This window comes from Semicossyphus pulcher, unplaced genomic scaffold (genome assembly GCF_022749685.1).
Source record: "Semicossyphus pulcher isolate SPU_LCO1_2020_fin unplaced genomic scaffold, fSemPul1.0.p SCAF_1, whole genome shotgun sequence".
Classification (NCBI taxonomy): Eukaryota; Metazoa; Chordata; class Actinopteri; order Labriformes; family Labridae; genus Semicossyphus; species Semicossyphus pulcher.
Window position 1 is genome coordinate 703,454 of NW_027211603.1, and position 20,043 is coordinate 723,496.

Below are 20,043 nucleotides of genomic sequence, written 5' to 3' on the forward strand. Positions count from 1 at the left end.
GGGTCTAAATGATGCCATGACTAATCATGCGTTAGTGGATTGCTTCAGCCAGCAGCCATGAAACAGGCTGACAGTTTACCTCCAGGGCCGGGACCCCTTTGCTGATTGGCTGGGGGTATTCCCGAAGGATGCGCTCTTCATCCAGGAACTTGCCATCCCTGCCGTTGCTCGCCGGCTGGAAAAGCCCATAGTTGAGGACGTCTTTCAGGCTCTGATTCAAGGTGCACAGGATCCGCTGCTTGGCCACCCAGACGGTCCCATTGGGGTTGAACCGCATGCATTTCTGGTTGGAAGTAGAGGAGAGAGTGGAAGGGTAAAGAGACGGTGATGATCAGTGATGATTAGAGTGAAGGCTGTCAGTCACAGCAATCAGCTAAAGACTAAGGTCTGACATGGTGCTCACTATCAAGTATTTGTGAATGACAACGATTGGATGGTGCTCCTGCAGAGTCAACACACACTTGCTAATGGTCACACAGAGGCATTATCCTGCTAATCCAAAGGTCACAGGCTAAAGAAAACAAACATTGTTATGTTTTCATGTGTTTTGCAATAAAAATCTCAAGTTTTATACAAGCCTGTTTCCCTGGTAACTCCTGAGGGTTTACTAGTACCTGAAAAAGTCATTACCTTCCAGTCAGGTTTTCCGCTATAAGCCAGAAAGCTAACGGATGCTAACAAGATTCAAAGTCAATAGCTTTGACGGAATCTTTTATAGCAAGACCAGCTAGCTAACCAGCCATGTCATTGTCGCCAAACAGAGACAAAGATTTTCACCAACAAAGGCCATGTTTACCGCCGACCATGTTAGCTGTCAGCCATGTTTCCTGTCGGCCATGTTTACCGCCGACCATGTTAGCTGTCAGCCATGTTTACCGCCGACCATGTTAGCTGTCAGCCATGTTTCCTGTCGGCCATGTTTACCGCCGACCATGTTAGCTGTCAGCCATGTTTCCTGTCGGCCATGTTTACCGCCGACCATGTTAGCTGTCAGCCATGTTTACTTTGGCCATGTTTACCGCCGACCATGTTAGCTGTCAGCCATGTTTCCTGTCGGCCATGTTTCCCGCCGACCATGTTAGCTGTCAGCCATGTTTACTTCGGCCATGTTTACTGTCTGCCATGTTTCCTGTCCGCTGCAGCCTGAAGCAGAGAGTTGAACAGTAAATTGGATGTGTGACGACGCTGATGTGATCCATTCAGTTCAAAGGGGCAGTTTACTTCCTGCAGCTTGCGTGTTACAGGTGCCGTCTTGTGGTGTCCAGCGGTACTGCAGGACTACACTCTGTTGTCGTTTTTCACTCTTCAGCTGTGTCCTAGTTATCAAAGTTTCTATATTCTGCAAATAGATTCAAATAAATTGTTGTAACTCGATGTTAGCTTGTAAACACTGTGTCCCTGTTGCTAGGCTTACCCATTTTAGATACATAGCCAGTGCATTAAGTTAGAACAGGTGTCTATTGTGAGAAATTAATGGACACCCTGTGGCCAATCAGAGCCAAGGATTCAGCCGAACCAAAACATTATGTTATAAACGTAAGAGACATTTCACCTGTGTAGTGGACTTCCAGCTTTTGATTGACAGACGTTAATAAGCTGGGATGGTATCGAGCGCTCAGAACAATGGTGTCCAATCAAAACAGTTCAGACAAATCCAAACTGGTGTTTTAATAACTCAGGGCCTGTCCCACTTATTAGAAATAACCCACGAGTTCACTGCCAAGCTGTTTACTGTGTTATGGTTACCCCACTGTGTGCTCACAGAGGATGTAATTGACACGACCCCTCGCCCCCCCGGTCTCTCCCCGTCCCGGCTTTCCTGGGGTAAAATAAAAAACAATACTGGACTCGCGGCCCGGTCTGAATCAGAGAGGATTATGGGCGCTGTGCCGGTGCATTCACAAAGTATGTGTGAGCGCTAACAGCTGGATGTGCTGCTCAGCCGGCGACAGCAGCCCGGCGTCTGTGATAAAGGCTGAAGGGATGAGCAGTCTGTGAACTCTGCCTACCCATAATCCTCTGCCTGGCGTGGAGCAGGGAGAGGGAGAGGATGGGTGGAGAGATGAAGGTTGAAGGTACAGGAAGCAGAAACAGATGTCTGGCACCTGGCAGGGCTGTTTGGACTGATACGGCTTGTTCCCTTCTGCTGGGTTATTACCCTGGCACGTTTCCATCCAATCTCGTCACTGCCGTTTCCTCAGTTCAAACACTGTGCATGAAGTTTTCAGGGAAACACAGCTACAATGTTTAACTGGTTAGCTGATAGGTTGATCAGAAGAAAATGAATTGATAATCGATTAATCGTTTCAGTCATGTTTTAATGTGAGCATTTTGTGCTTTTTTTGTCATGTATGTTTTATCTGTCCTCAGTGGTGAAACTTGACAGCGTTACTGGAGCAGTGTAGTCCACGTCACAGGGCCTTTGACCAAATTCACACAGCAGGCTTTTTCCTCTGACGTCACTCTGAGGAGGGGAAGCTAACATGCTGTCATAACATCACACTGCTCAGTTCCAGGTTGTAAATCGTAAAAACTTGCTTCCTGATCGATCAGCATCTTTAGATTAGATGAAAATCTGGTTGGACGTCAGGCCAGATTTAAAATTAAACGACATATTTGAGAATCATTAGCTTCCATCAGACAACAGCTTATGTTAGCATACAGTGCCTTCCTGTCTTGTTAGCATTAGCTGGGGAGAGGCTGAATCCTAACAGTGCTGTTTGATAGTTTATCACAGTATAATAAATTACAGTAAATTCCTAGCTTAAACCTACCTTTAGCTTTAAGCTAAAACTAAGGAGGAAATTGCCACCAAGATTGAAGATCTTTGTTTATCACATGCTCAGACAGACGGGCAGTGAAATGCAACGACTGAAGCGCGAGGCCCTGTGATAACACACCTCAGCCTGTGATAACACACCTCAGCCTGAACTCTAAAGACACGGTATCATAGTGAGAATATACAATAAAAATGAATATATATGAAATGTCAGCCTGATGCCTTGTTCCAGAGAACGCGGTTTAATGTGAATACTGTCATTTAGATTTTACAGCATGTTCTTTACTCACACAAACACTGAAGTCCAGATCTGAGGGTGTATTGCCTTTTGGCATATTCTTTTCCTGTGACAGCAGAGAGACTGTTCAGGCTGTTTGTATGCTTCAGTCGTGTCCATGAAGATTTTTTTTTACTATGCACTGAATTACATATTATTGTATCCTGAGATCGAAGAAAGGTCGAAGATATTCTTGCTTTTTAACCTTGTGTTTTCGCACACAACCGTCTGCGTCATGAACGTAACTGTTCACATACTTGTCTCTGCACTAAGCGTGTTACTGGAGGATAACTCTAGAGGGCGCACCAGAGAGCTCAGGCCGTATGCAGCTACCGTGTGTGCGGGATGTAAACAACAGACATGGAGACACTGGAGGAGGTTACTCTGATGTTCACTCTAAGATCTCAGCGGCCCAGTGACAGAACACACCGTCTGCACCGTCCCCGCTCCGTCTCATCTACATGTTCCTCCGTGCACGGATGAAACGGTCCCAGACTTTTAGTTTTGCAGGTTTCCACGTCGACTTCTAAAACAGAACTTATCTGTCTGCAGCTGTTTGACAGGCATGTTTGTCTCTGTGCAGCGGTAACGACACATCGTACACATGTGGATCATTGTGGACTCGGTCTATCAGCTTGTCTTGAGAACTTTCTGCCATTGTTGTCCCTGCTGCTGTGACGACCCCAAGCTGCAACCTCCGGTGTTGAGAAATGAAGCCAATGCGGAAGTGAAAAAAACTGCAGTTCCTCGAGTGGCCACTTGAGGCTCCATTAAACAAGAAATAACATTACAGCAGGTGGGAAAATGCCAATTTTTACAGCAGAAATAAACATGTTTACAGCCTGGTACAAAAACGGTTTTGTTACAAATAGCTAATTTCATTGTTCAGGATAACTGTACGGGGGATGAACACACTCGTTTCAATTATATTAAGCCTTAAATCATAGGGGCCAGCTCACTTGATTGACAGGTGGATCCTGCTGGCTGTCTGCTGGACGTCAACACAGACACACAGTCACTGAACTTAACGTTGCCTGCTCGTGTTTGATCATTCAAAGTTTGGGCAAATAATCTGTCTCTCTGGGTCTCTGTGGGATTTATGGAACTTTCTGTCCGGTCATTTTTGAGGACGTGCACAGCCGACGCTCCAAACAGACGCGGGGAACATGGGCAGCCATCATGTGCATGCAAACGTATGTATATCTCCGGCCTTACCGTGCGTTCACACTGAACGCGAATAGACGTGACTCTGCGGCGAGACACCAGACAAACATAATGCAATGATGCGTGCAGACGCAAATTTGCGTAGGGTGGCGCGAATTACGTTATTTAAACGCAAATTTTGATCTGGCGGTCAAACTCGCACCAGTAGCGCGAGGTGAATATTCGCTTTGCATTCGGTGTGAACGCGCAGTCAGAATGAGTTAGTTTGTGTTCTAAAAAGCAAACAAATTAGATTTGATTCAATCCGATCTACTTTCTGCAGGTTCTGTCAATAAACTGATGATGATTATTGTCCTTTCTAAGGTTGTTGCAAAAAACTGTCCCAAGATTACAGCTGCATTTATTCTTTTTATACATCGTTGAAAATATATGCAAATAATATACGAACAGTCAGAACAAAGGCCTTTCTACGCTCTCAAAGAAGGTAAAGAATTCTAGTTGTTCAATAAATCATCACTCTGATTGCACAGGCTCTCCTCTGTATACATGGAGGCCGCGCGTGTTCCTCTGTACGTTTGAATTATTCAACCGACTTTGATTTCCAAGTGGGCTGTGTGACTCAATCATGTGATCGAATGGCACCGCTGAGTGCTCAGTGATGAGTGTGAAATCAGGAGCATTAGTGCACACATGTGAGAGAGCTTAGTGCCCAAGTGAACACACACACATACACACACACACACAGGTTGTACGCTGGGGTTATAGGGAGCTTATTACATCAAAGGGTCATGAGTTCATCTCTGGGTCAACACTGTACCTTGAGGGAACACACACACACACACACACACACACACACAGAACTTTTTCTTCCTGTTAGGATTTGTTATGCAGGAAGTTACAAGGTGCTAAAGTGGCTACAAAGTGCTCTGAAGCAGCAGCTAATAGCTGGATGTTACAGCTCTGTTTTCAGCCTCAGTGGGAGGAGACGTTACAACACAAAGAAAAGCAAAGAGACTCGGTCAGCGGCCCTGCTCGTCACAATAACAGTAGGTTCCCCTGCTGATGTTTTTGGATGCGTAGTAGTAGTATAGTAGTCGTCATTATTGTTGCAAATCAAACGTCTGCTCGGGGGGGCATTCTGCGGCGATGGATGGGTTAAACAAAACACGGGACCCTCAGTCCGGAGAGGTTTGATTCCCATGTGATACAAAGAGCTAATGATGACTTCTTCCTAGCCTACGTAATGTACAAGCATTCTCCCTCTATGCTGCTGTCCGGCCCATCCAGTCGAGGCAGATGTTCAACATGAGTCTGGTTCTGCTCGAGGTTTCTGCCACTGTGCCAAATGTTGCTAAGCGCTGCTCACGGTGGACTCATGTTGGGTCTCTCTCTAAGTAACATGAAAAAAAGGATAACGGTCTAGACCTGCTCTTTTTGTCAGCTTTATTTTGAAATTAACTGGACGTTGCTTGTTTATTATTTATCTTCAGTTAAACTGGAGGGGTACCTTGATGGTTTCATTTTGAAGCTTTGGCCCAGAGACAGAGCTGCTGCATCTGAGGAGTCAGAGTGAAGGAGGACACCCAGAGGAGCGGGGCATCAGGTGGCAGCTCCCTCTCTCTCTCTCTCTCTCTCTTCTTCTGCCTTCTGTCTTGTTGTGCCAGCACATGCTGAGGAGACGCTCTAACTCGCTGTCATGGACATCCAGAGTAAAGCTATCTGGAACAGTTCTCCCTCCCCAAGGACGCACACATCAAACAAAGAGCTATTGTACAAAGAGCCCAAGATGCGACTGCTGTGGAGACGCTGGCAGCCCCTCCAGCTGCTCCTCTGCGGGGAGCTGCAGTTCAGCATCGCTGCTCTTTGATGATAAACCTTTACATCCAAACCGTCCCTCAGAACCACATAAAGAAACATCCACCGACAGCAGCAGCATGCAGAAATGTGCTGCCAACAGAAGCTACAGATGTTTCAGCTATATTATACTCTCATACTGTAAATGAGCACGTGTGTGGATTCATGAAGAGCAACACGTTCCAGCTTCCAGCGCGTCAGTAAGGAGCTAAGTCAGTCACAAACACTGAGGGAGGACGCCGTCTTATGGTTTGAGGTTTGCAGATTAAAAGGTCCTCTGTGCAAGAGATAAGGGTTCAACTCAAAGTTATACAAGTATCATACATAAATTAGACCTTTCCCTTCACCTGACCGAGTAGTTTAGGTTAAATAAACTGTTTCTTTCTGTGTTTTAGCTTCTGTTGTTACAGGCATTCTGTTTTATTCATGTGTGTCCTGTCCCCGTGCACATTTCTGGAGCTTAATACCACAAGAGCAGCTGATAGAGACCTAATATGCTTCTGTTGTTACCAGAATGAACGGCGCGCTGGTGCCAAAAGTCAATATTTATACCTGGTTATTAACACAGCGCAAGAGAGAGAGAACGTAACAGCTACATCATCACTAACAGGCAGCTCGCCCCATGCTTTTGCTTTTAAATCCATATTTTTCAGAGGTATATTATTAGATAATTTACTGACGTTAAATGACTCATGGAACAGGAAAGTGCTGAGTCAGGCAGACCCACAAAGGTTTGAGTCTTTGTGCATCAAAGGGAAAAAAGCATGAACAAAGTGTGTCATATAGTTTCTTTAAATCATTCGAAGATAAAGATACGATGTCAGCCGTGTTCATCAGAGGTGTCTGTAGGCAGGCTGGCTCCTCCTCCTCCTCCCTGTCTGTGTGCTAACAAGCTAACAGCTGCTGGTCGGCGTATTTTCTAAAATATCAGACTCTTTCTCTAAATTGTGAACGAGAGGGAATGTTTTATCTTCTGTGTGCAAACAGAACACAGATCTTTGCTGGTTTTCAGTCACAGATCCGTGCAGCTCTGAGGTCCTCAGAAAAACATCCTTTGTGCATCGTCTGCTTTCTGCTCCTCATCCACCTGCTTTTCATTTCCACGTTAATGGAAGGAGAGGCGACAATTACAGGGTGTTTCATCACTCGTTTACTGGTTCCTCTGGGCTTCCATGTTATTATCCTCTCATCTGTTACACACTGCAACTAAATATAACACAACACAGCTCCATCTTGATATACTTCACTGATCAATAGAGGGTTACATTGTGCACTGCGCCCACACAAATAACCGTCCCCGCTCATTTGCATGAAAATCCTCGTCTTTCTCAGTTATTTACAATCAGACTTTACCTGCAAAAAGAGCCACATTCATTTAACCCCCCCTCTGAACACACACCTTCACCTACGCTCCACCTATACATCAACCCCCGACACGCCGCCCACACAGCACTCATACACAGTGTGTGTGTTATTAGAGGGAAAACGCCGCTTTAATCCTGCTGGAGCTCATTTAAGTCCAAGCTTTACATTCAAACAGAGAAGAGTGAAAGATTTCTGCCTAAAGAGCCACACGCCTTTAAAGGTCATTAACACGCAGCAGTTCTGTGGCAGCGATCAGTGACTTCAAAAGGAAATCATGTCACGTTATTTATAAATGAATGGAAGTGATGCGGACGTGCAACATGAGTGCCTGTACTTCATCTCTAAGTCTTCTGCAGTGTTTGTTACTATCTTTATTCAAAAGGCTCTTCAGCTTGAGAGCGGGACTTCTTGATTTCTTGTGATACTTTCCCTCAAATAGTCCTGCCTGTGATTCCGTCAGTCGCCCTACGCTTCAAAACATGTCGGCATCCCTCCAGCGTTTGTTCGACACGTGCAGGAACACAAATTAGCTGTAAAAGACTTTGCAGCGTACGTTTTAACTTTCAAAATAAAGCAGTAAAGTGAGGAGGAATAAAATCAGCCTCATTTTCCGAATAAAGCTCGACAGAAATAAATACTGTCAAAATACACATTTTACTACTTTGTGATGCAGCAATCATTGAAGAAGGATTGTTACACACAGGACGCAGGTCAGGGCGATCAGAAGAAGAAAAGCCTGCACACTTCTTCTTTCACTAACACACGTGTACGTTATGTACCTCACATACTAAATGTAACTTAACAGGAAGTCAACTTTTAAAAGACACTAACGTGTATTATTTGTATCACACAGAAACTGAAACCCAAAGTAAGTCAGTAAGTTAAATGTAATTTTTAAGTGCTTTTTACATGAGCATTAGCTTGGTGGATTGATTGATTGATTGATTGATTGATTGATACCCTTTTTTCGACCATGATAAAATAAATGTAGATAAAAAATAAAAAAATCAATTAAACAAAAATTAAACAAGAAAATTATGAAAAAAGTGTAAATAAAACATTCAACATAAACAAACGGTACATGTTCAAAAAAGAGTAGGATGAAGTTTACACTTGTTTTTTCCTGCTTCTCTACTTTTCAACAATAACACAAATATGCAGCCGGTTTCCATCGTAGACAAACAGAACAGAAAGCTGCGGTCGTCAATGTCACTGCTCACTCACGGACCAATCAAAATCAAGAAGGGGCGGGACTTATGATATCAACTTTGTCAACAACAATGGCGGAGGAGAAGCAGATCGTTTAGTTTTTTCGTGGGTACGAGGTGTAGAGCTGCTGCTACTACCAGGACACGACTCCTTTACAGTGTTTTCCTCTGTTAAGAATACAGAGCGATTTAAAGCAGACTTAACGTCTACTGAGGGAAGCACAAGTGCTGCCAGACAACCTTCGTAACCTAGCAACAGCAAACACCGGTGAGCAGCGCTCTGAAATTGCGGTTGTGGGGGCTGCCAGCACAAAAAACCCCGTTAGTGGACACAGGGCCCCACCCTGACGACACAGAAACAAAGTACAATAAAGAACAGTCGTTCACATGATGCAGTCAGGTCAGCAGGATGACTGGAACGCCTGTCTAACTCTGTTCAGCTCCTGACACATCCAGCTCTCCTAGCCGCCACCCCAAACACATCGATCTTTACACCACCTCACCTTTCGTTAACACTACATCAATAAAATAAGCTGAAGGACACACCCACAAATGACACCGCAGACGGACGTGATGGTTCATGTTCTGAAGTGACACTGAGCAGGCTGCTGTTTTTACGAGCCAGCGCGCTCAGTCTGTAAGCTTTCTCTCAGATCTACTGTTTCCAGCTCCGACGCTTCAGCCCGTCTGCTCTGCAGTTTTTTGTGCAACAACCCTCTGAACTAAAAGCATGCCAGGTGTGCTGAGCGATGAAATGATCACTCCCTCCTTTCAGGCCTGTTACCTTAACTCCAGTATGGGCAGTTCTCTTTAATCCACGTCTGCCCTCCACGGCTTTATCATTGTACTTCCCTTGCTTTCTTTGTGCAGGCACAAAGTTTGAGCACTAGCAGAACCAATCTAACTGCAGGCCGTGGCTATGTGTGTGAGAGCGAGAGTGAAGGGCTTTGACGAAAGAATCTCAAAAAGTGAACATGAAATCGATAAGTCACGCTCTCAAGCTGAAAGAGGAGTGAAGATAGGAACAAATCCTGTATCTCATGAGAAGTTCTCAGTACTGCATGTCTGCTTTTAGTATTTTGGGGAAATTTTGCCTTGGTTTAACTTTGTGACAGGCATGAGAGAGAGAGAGGACCACAGAGGAGAGAGAGAGGACACACAGAGGAGAGAGAGAGGACACACAGAGGAGAGAGAGAGGACACACAGAGGAGAGAGAGAGGACACAAGGAGGAGAGAGAGGACACACAGAGGAGAGAGAGAGGACACACAGAGGAGAGAGAGAGGACACAAGGAGGAGAGAGAGGACACACAGAGGAGAGAGAGAGGACACACAGAGGAGAGAGAGAGGACACAAGGAGGAGAGAGAGGACACACAGAGGAGAGAGAGAGGACACACAGAGGAGAGAGAGAGGACACAAGGAGGAGAGAGAGGACACACAGAGGAGAGAGAGAGGACACACAGAGGAGAGTGAGGACACACAGAGGAGAGAGGACACACAGAGGAGAGAGAGAGGACACAGAGGAGAGAGAGGACACACAGAGGAGAGAGAGAGGACACAGAGGAGAGAGAGGACACACAGAGGAGAGAGGACACACAGAGGAGAGAGAGAGGACACACAGAGGAGAGAGAGAGGACACAGAGGAGAGAGAGGACACACAGAGGAGAGAGAGGACACACAGAGGAGAGAGAGAGGACACACAGAGGAGAGAGAGGACACACAGAGGAGAGAGAGAGGACACACAGAGGAGAGAGAGAGGACACAAGGAGGAGAGAGAGGACACACAGAGGAGAGAGAGAGGACACACAGAGGAGAGAGAGAGGACACAAGGAGGAGAGAGAGGACACACAGAGGAGAGAGAGAGGACACACAGAGGAGAGAGAGAGGACACACAGAGGAGAGAGAGAGGACCACAGAGGAGAGAGAGAGGACACACAGAGGAGAGAGAGAGGACCACAGAGGAGAGAGAGGACACACAGAGGAGAGAGAGAGGACACACAGAGGAGAGAGAGAGGACACAAGGAGGAGAGAGAGGACACACAGAGGAGAGAGAGAGGACACAAGGAGGAGAGAGAGGACACACAGAGGAGAGAGAGAGGACACAAGGAGGAGAGAGAGGACACACAGAGGAGAGAGAGAGGACACACAGAGGAGAGAGAGGACACACAGAGGAGAGAGGACACACAGAGGAGAGAGAGAGGACACAGAGGAGAGAGAGGACACACAGAGGAGAGAGAGAGGACACAGAGGAGAGAGAGGACACACAGAGGAGAGAGGACACACAGAGGAGAGAGAGAGGACACACAGAGGAGAGAGAGAGGACACAGAGGAGAGAGAGAGGACACAGAGGAGAGAGAGGACACACAGAGGAGAGAGAGAGGACACACAGAGGAGAGAGAGGACACACAGAGGAGAGAGAGGACACACAGAGGAGAGAGAGAGGACACACAGAGGAGAGAGAGGACACACAGAGGAGAGAGAGAGGACACAGAGGAGAGAGAGGACACACAGAGGAGAGAGAGAGGACACACAGAGGAGAGTGAGGACACACAGAGGAGAGAGAGGACACACAGAGGAGAGAGAGAGGACACAGAGGAGAGAGAGGACACACAGAGGAGAGAGAGAGGACACAGAGGAGAGAGAGGACACACAGAGGAGAGAGAGAGGACACAGAGGAGAGAGAGGACACACAGAGGAGAGAGAGAGGACACACAGAGGAGAGAGAGAGGACACACAGAGGAGAGAGAGGACACACAGAGGAGAGAGAGAGGACACAGAGGAGAGAGGACACACAGAGAAGAGAGAGGACACACAGAGGAGAGAGAGAGGACACACAGAGGAGAGAGGACACACAGAGGAGAGAGAGAGGACACACAGAGGAGAGAGAGAGGACACAGAGGAGAGAGAGGACACACAGAGGAGAGAGAGAGGACACAGAGGAGAGAGAGGACACACAGAGGAGAGAGAGGACACACAGAGGAGAGAGAGAGGACACAGAGGAGAGAGGACACACAGAGGAGAGAGAGGACACACAGAGGAGAGAGAGAGGACACACAGAGGAGAGAGAGAGGACACACAGAGGAGAGAGAGAGGACACACAGAGGAGAGAGGACACACAGAGGAGAGAGAGAGGACACAGAGAAGAGAGAGGACACACAGAGGAGAGAGAGGACACACAGAGGAGAGAGAGAGGACACAGAGAAGAGAGAGGACACACAGAGGAGAGAGAGGACACACAGAGGAGAGAGGACACACAGAGGAGAGAGAGAGGACACACAGAGGAGAGAGGGGGGATGACACGCAGCATTGGCCCAGGGATCAAACCTAATGTCTGCAGGAGGACTCAGTTTACTGAGACATGATAATATGTGCGTTTAAAGAGTTTGAGGTTGAGTAAGCAGAGCGTGAGTTGCAGCACATGTGGGTGATTGTAAAGATCTGTTTGTTAAATGCGTGCTAAGAGCACAGAGGCTCCTGCAGTATCAGAGCCTCACCAGCAGCTCTAACACATCTCTGTTGTCTCTTGTGTGTCCCAGATGAAAAGCTCTTTGACTGTAAATAAGGCTGTAAAGTGTCAAGTTATGCTGGCTGACAAGGGCAGAAGTGCTGCACCAGGGGCACCGCGGGGCGAACGCCCCCCTGAGACCAACAGAGGTCAGTTTAAAGAATGTGAATACAGAGGCAAGTTGGTTTTCTTGCCATGTTTGGCTCGTGGTACCACAGGGCTGACCCCAACAGAGCCCTGCTCAGGCCTCTGGAGGTCGGCTCTGACTGATGCCTGACCTCCCTCTTGCTCCTCCTCTCTATCGCCCTGTCTTTGTCATCACTGGTGTCAAGAGTCAGAGCTGCTTCAAAGTCCTGGCTACTTTATCGCTTTAGTTACTACCTGTGGTCAAACTCTGCTGGGTCATCCTTCTGTCCAGCAGTCAGTGAGACCCGGCCCTCAGAAACTCTTTGCTCCAGCATTATTTTGCAGCCTGATAATCAGCAAGTTCAGCGACTGGCCTGTGTCTCTCCTCTTGATGTAAAGGTGTTACACTCAGCGCCCCCTCTTGGATTAGCAGCGTTTTTCTCCTGCGTTTGTTGTTTTCTCCTGCGTTTGAAGGCTTCTGACTTTGCATCTTTCACGTATTTGCAGCAGTTTGCTGTAAATGTATGTTCTTACTTTGTGCAGAGCACGTTTTTCATTTGCCTCGTGTTGCTGTCGTTGTATTTGTTGGATTATTGTCGTTTCTCTAAAGAAATCATTTGAGCGGCTGCAGCACAACACCACCGATCCTTCTCAACATGAAGCTGGTTGGATAATCAATACTGGAGACAATGAAAAGCTGATCTACTTCATATTTCTTATTGACTCCCACACGTTATCACCCCCCCATCCCTGTCAGGTACTCACCGTCTGCTGCAGGTCGGGGATAAGGACACGGATCACCAGCGAGTTTATGTGAATGTCGTCCATGCGGCTCTGCGAGGGCTCGGCGGTGGCCTTTATCGTCTCGTAAATGGTCTCTTCGCGGGAGCTGTCGGAGGCACAGTCGTCGGAGTAGTCGGAACAGCTCTGGGCCATCTCATCCTCACTGGAGGTGGGGCTCCGGGGCATAGTCAGCAGGCCCGGCGGATTCAGCTGGGACAGAGAGGGAGGGATGAAAGGTCAGACAAACTCAAACTGTTCATTAGAGAGAGGAGAAATTTAAGAGCCCCCCCCCGCTCCCATTAGACACCGTATGCTCCTAAAGATGCTCGTTAGTTTGTTAGCTCGTCCTCGTCTGTTCTGCGCTCGCAGCCGGCACAGTCTGCTTCAGGAAACACCCTGAGGAATAAACGAGCCTGCTTCAGAACAAAAAGGTTTGGTTTCGTTAGAGTTCGACTGGATGTGAGTAAAAGAGCTTCAGGAGGCTGAAAGCTGCACCTGCAAGCTGTCACAGCGTAAAGCCAGAGAGCGTCCTCCTCTCTGTGACTGCACTCTATTAAGCCGAGGCGTCAACGTGATTTATGGATCAGCAAATTAAACCTGGAACACCTCATCGGTCTCCACTTGTGTCCACGCCCTCATCAGCGACCCGGATAGAATTGAGACATTAAAATGAACATCCACAGGGTTTCCTTATCAGAGGTCAGCGTGCAGGGACTCGAGGTCTGAATATCAATCATTAATTAACAAGCAATTTCATTTTGCATGCTGGAGGATGTTTGACCTTAAAGACAGCTAAATGTCAGCGAGCCTCTGAAACGTGACACATTTCAAACTGAGGATGGAAAATAACCACACAGAGAGTCTCCTGACTGCATCATCAGTAAATACGAGCGACTGTGAAAGAATCTTTGATAAAACTACAACTGAAGGAGATAAGAAGACTCCAACGACTCCCAGGAAGCTTTACAGGAACAAACATCCAATCACAGCGCACGGAGTCCCGCTAACGGCGAGCTGAAGCTAGAGATCAATCATTTAATGCCAATCTGTAGTTCCTAGGCAGGTAACAAATACAGAAACAAACATGTAGGAAAAACAACAAACACTTTAAAATGTTGCATTATGGGAAATGGAGGCAGTAGTGAGTTCAACATACGCAGGGTCTCTTTTCCTGACCTGGCTTCTCCTAACCTGAGAGATCATGCTGTGGTCACACGACGCTGGTTATCAACTCGATCAGTCAACTCGATCAGTCAACCCAGGGTTTCTATGAGCGCCTACATGAAAGGGCGGAGTCTGCAGAGTATGACCAATCACACGTAGGGACATGTCTGCCGTCGGCTGATGGGCATGTTATACAAACTCAGAGCAAACTGATGATAGAAGATATGACGAAGTGAATCCAGACTGAATTCCACTCAGCAGCTGCTGGACGCAGGACGGACACAGTCTCTCATATCACCGCTCCATCATGAGAGCATCATATATCAGAGACGTGTGTAAAGGTTGATCTCTTGTCTCCGACATAACCTACTCCGGAGCAGGTCAGGTGTTCAGCACAAGTTACCATGGCGATCTACCCCAGTAAGAAGTGAACCACCTTCGTAGAACTGAAAACTCAGAGTTAACCCTGAAGTTAACTCGGTAACCGCAAACCCCGCCTCATAGCGCACCCCTCAGGTCCACTCGTACTGTTGGTCTTGAGTTCAGTGAGTCTTTAGTATCTAAGAAATATTACTAATAATAATCTGAGCTGTGATTAAAACATCAAGCTGCTGCGTAAACATTGAAGCTGGTTATGTTCAATGTTGAAAGGCCCCGAATGATTTTGTTTTTAAATCTTTATTGAGAACATTTTTACTCTAATGCTTTTCATAAAGGTTCTAAAGGTCTGTGGCAGCACCACCGAGCGTTTCTCATGATCTCTATCATATCTGACTGTTTTAGGGGTTTTACATAGTGTGTGCTTTAACTGATTTTACTGCTACACAACCATGAGCCCCTCTGGAGACACTTAAACTTGACTTGACTTGTTTCCAAGTGAACAACAAAGAGCTCTGAATGTGCTGACAGGGATCTTCTTCACAGAGGGGGTATATTTAGAGTCATTCAGCAGCCAAACAACAAAAACATGTTTCTGATAAAGGAAACGATTGAAGCCGAAGGATAAAACATAAACGATGTATTTTACTGACTGTTTTCATATTGAGGGAAACCATCAGCAGAGGAAATGTACTTTGGAAGGAAACTCGACAGCATGTGTGTCAGGTATCACTTCCTGAGAGCTTTGATGACATCATTCTCTGAGGTGTGACCCTGCGAAAAGACTGCTCACTTTTTATAGACTAAAGGATTAAACATTAAAACAGGAAGGGTCTGATTATTTAACAGTTAACACGTAATCATTTTCAGCAATCACAGACTGTATAAAAAGATGGCCGACATGACAGCTCCCTTAAAGTGAAGCCAAACCCTCTCTGTCGCCCCCTGCTGACTGGCTGCAGTATAGCTCATAAAGCCCGCCTCCTCCATGTTAACAGATGGGACATGAGTCAAACTATAAAATCAAAATACACGTCAAATACATTTTTCTCAAACATGGTTTCTGTCATTATAGTTAGTTCTTATCATGCTGATTTATGTCACAGTGTTCATTTTACTTTTAATTAGTCATTTGATGCTATAAAAAGGGGGCGTGGCCTCATGATTGACAGCTCTGTGGACAAATGGGGCTCCTGCAGCGTTCTGTTCCCGAGTAGCAGAGTAGAGGAGGAACGGCGAGAGGAGACGTAACTAACACTAACACTACAGTCACTGAACTTTACATCAGCGTGAATATCTGCTTCAGACCGACACGAGAAGCTGTTCTGCTGCAGACTGAGCCCACCTGAGGGCTCCAACACGCCAAGGACACCTGAGGGCTCCAACACGCCAAGGACACCTGAGGGCTCCAACACGCCAAGGACACCTGAGGGCTCCGACACGCCAAGGACACCTGAGGGCTCCAACACGCCAAGGACACAAGGTAAAGGTGTGTGTCGGGTAGAGGAAGGGGCGGGGCGCCACAGATGAGCAAGACGGCAGCCATATTTTGGCATTCTACAACTTGAGGAGGGGAAGATGTGTGAGACTTTATATACAGTCGATGCAGCAGATGAATGAAGTAATTCAAGATGTCCGTCTCGCAGGAATGTTTTCCAGCTTCTCTGGAGGGAACCAGAGGCGTTCCAAGACCAAAGGAAGACGCCCGTGATCAGATGCCCACATCAGTGCACTCACTCCCCACCTGACCAATCAGAGAATCATTCCCTCCTGATCATCTGTCTTAATAACTTCAGTCTGACAGCTGCTCTGTAGTTTTGATTTATTAGTATTCCTGACAGAAACGCTGCAACACAACACGATCATTTCATATCTTCAGAAACCAGCGAGGAGAGCCGAGACGTTCCTCGCTGACACGTTGGCTTTGATAAAGAATCTTTTCACTGGGACAAACCCTCAGAGAGCAGGTGACATGTCACGGCTGCATCCAGACTGATTCTGTGCTCAGCATCTGTGACACTCATCCCGGCGTGAACATGTCCATTAGCTGTGATGCCTGTCATTGTGTCAGGACATGGACACGGCTGATGAAAATGTGTCCCCATAACAGGAAGTAAAGGTCTCCATCTCCAGCAGCTCCCAGCCAGAGGTGCACAGATTTACTGAGCTGTGTTTGCTGAGAGTAAAACCTGAGCGTGACGATGCTAAAAGCTTCAAACAGAATAAAAACATGAGAAAAGGTGGAAACTGAAAATCACTCGTTTCCACATTAATTATGGTTTTATTGGAGCTTTTATCCACGTTTGTGTTTTGGCTTCCTGCGGAGACGTCATACTGTAATCTCTGTAATTTCCTTCCCTGATTTTCTGATCAGCATGTGATCCGTTTTAAAAACACATTAGGCACGACAGCGTGTCATGTGGAGTGTGTGTGTGCAGAGGTGTGTGTGTGTCTGTGCCTGGTGCATGTGTGTGCTTACAGTAGGTTAAATAATATACTTTAGATAGAGACTATAGATTAATTTAATTAATTCATTAGCATGTGTTAAGAGGTCTTATAATGATGAAAATGGTTAGCATCATTAGCTACAGCTGATCTGACCTGCTGCACGTCGCTCATGTCGGTCCGAACAGAATACAGAACAGGTGTGATGAGGGACGTGATTGTCTGAGCTTAAATGCAGCTGTTGCACCTGTATGTTAAAACATGGAGATGACGGACGTTCGTAGGATTACACATTAAAGACTGTGCACGATATTCAGCAAGATATCATACGAAGATCTGTCGGAGAATCCAGGTTCTCAGCCTGATCGACTTCAAACTTTGTATAAAGCTTCACTGAATAACGACCTGAGGAAGGTAATTGGAAATAGTTAAACAGAAGAAATTAAAGGAACAGAAAGAAACAGCAGCCGTTGTTATTTCAGTCCCTCCAGGATGTTGAGACTTTTTCTGCGATTGTTTCGGCCGTAAACGTCTTATTTCTCTCCAGCTTCTTTCAGAAGTTGGAATGTTGCTTTGTTTTTAAGCTGTTTCACATCCACTGTGAGCGACCGGGACGAACGCTCCAGTAAAGCCATCGATTGGCTGAGGGAGCCGTTTGTCTTCCGACATCACTTCCTGTCGATTTCTGTGAAAAGATGCCAAATAAAATGTGAATGACACCAAAGTAAACTACCTTGAAATGCTCGTTTCTCACTGCGTGTACACAATGCTGTCCATATGTGCAAAGAAGAATCTACATTTATATTCACTCTACTACTACGATGAGCGCTGTCACAAACAGTCACAAAGCCTCTGGTTGGTGGAGAGTTAGGAACACAGCGTCTGATTGGTCGACAGGCTCGTCGACAGAGATGCTTGGTTGTTACTTGAGAGATCGGTTTACTGTGACGTTCTTAGTTGTGTATAATTGATTAAATCCTGATATATAGGTAATCAGTTTAGCAAACAATCACATCTTTACTAAATGTTGGACACAACATTTTTTGTTTTCATATAATTTCAGGAAAGTTTCTTATTTCTTTTGCCAAGACGTCATGCATTGTCATCACTTTGAAACTAAAGTCCTTCAAACCAGCCCCCATGTATGTCAACAACATCGTAATTAAATACGACCAACACACACGCACGTGCACACGCACACGCACACGCACACGCCCAGATTGAGAAGCTGTGATGTGGGCACTGCAGAGGGATCGTCAGAGGAAACAATGAGACGCTCCTCTCGCACACAGGCTGAACTCCCTCCGTCTGCAGCATGAATCCTAATCCTGCGTCTCCCTGGAGGCTCGAACAGCCAATCAAACACACTAATGGATCCTGCTCTTCATACAAAGTGATCATTATCAACTGATTAGCTTGCTAATGCATTCACAGCCTATTCATTACCAATGACAACACTGAACAGACACGCCTGAAGGCATGTTACTGCACGGAGGGCCGTAAACAGTGATTATAGCGTTTGTATTATTATTATTATTTGTCTCTTCTGACCGAGTGAGCCGAGCTCGAGCTCTGAGGGGGGCTCTGGCTCCTCTTCGCCCTGTTTTTCACAGACTTTGGGGTCTAAATGAAGAATCGTTACGGAGGTTTTGGAGTAGCTCGGGTAGATCCCATCAGACGGTTGTAATGGCTGCAACGTAACGCTCTCAGTCACGGTCTGTTTTATCCACTGACTGCTCAGATTGATAAGTGAACATGACAGCTCGTGACAGAGCGCTAAAAAGGAAAAAAAATTCAAAGTAAAATGAGTTTGTAAAAATGTTATCTTCAAAATAAAAGCTCAAACCTTCAGATAACGACACACGAGAAGACACTCCATTCCTGAGTGTACGACAGGTGATGCTTGTTTTTCTTTTTGCTGAGAATGAGATAACATTTGAGTTTTTGTAAAGGATGTCATGTGACCGTGTGGAACAGGAGGCACACTTGTAATGTGCACAAAGGACAACCATCATTTTTTATGGCACGCACACGGTCCTTCCTGGCTCCACGTCCTTTGAATCCCGTAAACCCCCCGTGTGTTGTGAGCCGAGCGGAGGAGCACCTTTAAAGAGCTGATGGTGCCTTTAAAGCGCTGATGGTGCCTTTAAAGCGCTCATTAAACGTCCTTTTAACACTTCACGCGTCACGTCTCCTTAGAAACCGTCCAACAATGCTGCATCCTGGAACGACCTGGGAAGTCCCGGAAACCCGTTTTCAAAAAGACGTTTCTAACGGGAGATAATTCAGCTCCTCCGCCTACACCCTCCTACACCCTCTGTGGCTGGGCGATAAATTTAACCCCTTCCCCCCTGGTGGGAGGGTTAAAAGGCTGCTGAGGTAACCTTTAGACAAAACAACTGCAACACAACCTTTAAAGGACGGAGAAACACCGACACACCATTAATGAATGCAACTTGTGTCTTTGTTGTTTCCTTCAGTGGAGGGGATTATTATTATTGAAGAGCACGATTCTTCTAATGGGAAACTGTAGAACTAAGAGACACACAAATATTTACACAGTCAGTAAGAAGGAGGAGACTGCAGACAGAAAAACAACAGAAGGTAAAATACACCCCGGAAGGTCAGCACAGATGTTTCCACCCTTTTAACTTTACTCACATATTCTTCTGTGTCAACGCATGAATAAAAAAAGTTCATTTCTACGAAGCTCCTTTTCTGATGCGTTAACTTTTATATTCTGCATTTACACGTTAGTGTCATTTTTACATTTGAGGAGTCTCACAAGTCTCATCAGCGGGTTTCACTCAGAAAGTGACTTCATGTTTTTATTAACATCGTTTTCGAGGCAGAATGGTGGAATAAGAAGAGACACATAAATGTTTATGCACCAACTAATCAGGAAGATTGTTTGGACTAAAACGTTTACAGAAAAATGCTAAATAAGTAGGCTACACGATATTATCGGCATGTTATTGGTGTCTGCAGATTATGGC

The 20,043-nt window shown here is 46.1% G+C and overlaps 1 protein-coding gene across 1 annotated transcript in view; it reads right to left on the bottom strand.

Annotated features, from left to right (window-relative positions):
* Positions 1–20,043, bottom strand: part of shank2b (SH3 and multiple ankyrin repeat domains 2b) — a 227,999-nt gene that overhangs the window by 154,273 nt on the left and 53,683 nt on the right. Inside the window, exons 2-3 of the mRNA XM_069664439.1 lie at positions 13,043–13,270; positions 80–283 (exon numbers count right to left, since the gene is read on the bottom strand). Coding sequence (XP_069520540.1) covers positions 80–283; positions 13,043–13,246 — 408 coding nt within the window. The 5' untranslated portion in view covers positions 13,247–13,270. The remainder of the gene's footprint in view (positions 1–79; positions 284–13,042; positions 13,271–20,043) is intronic.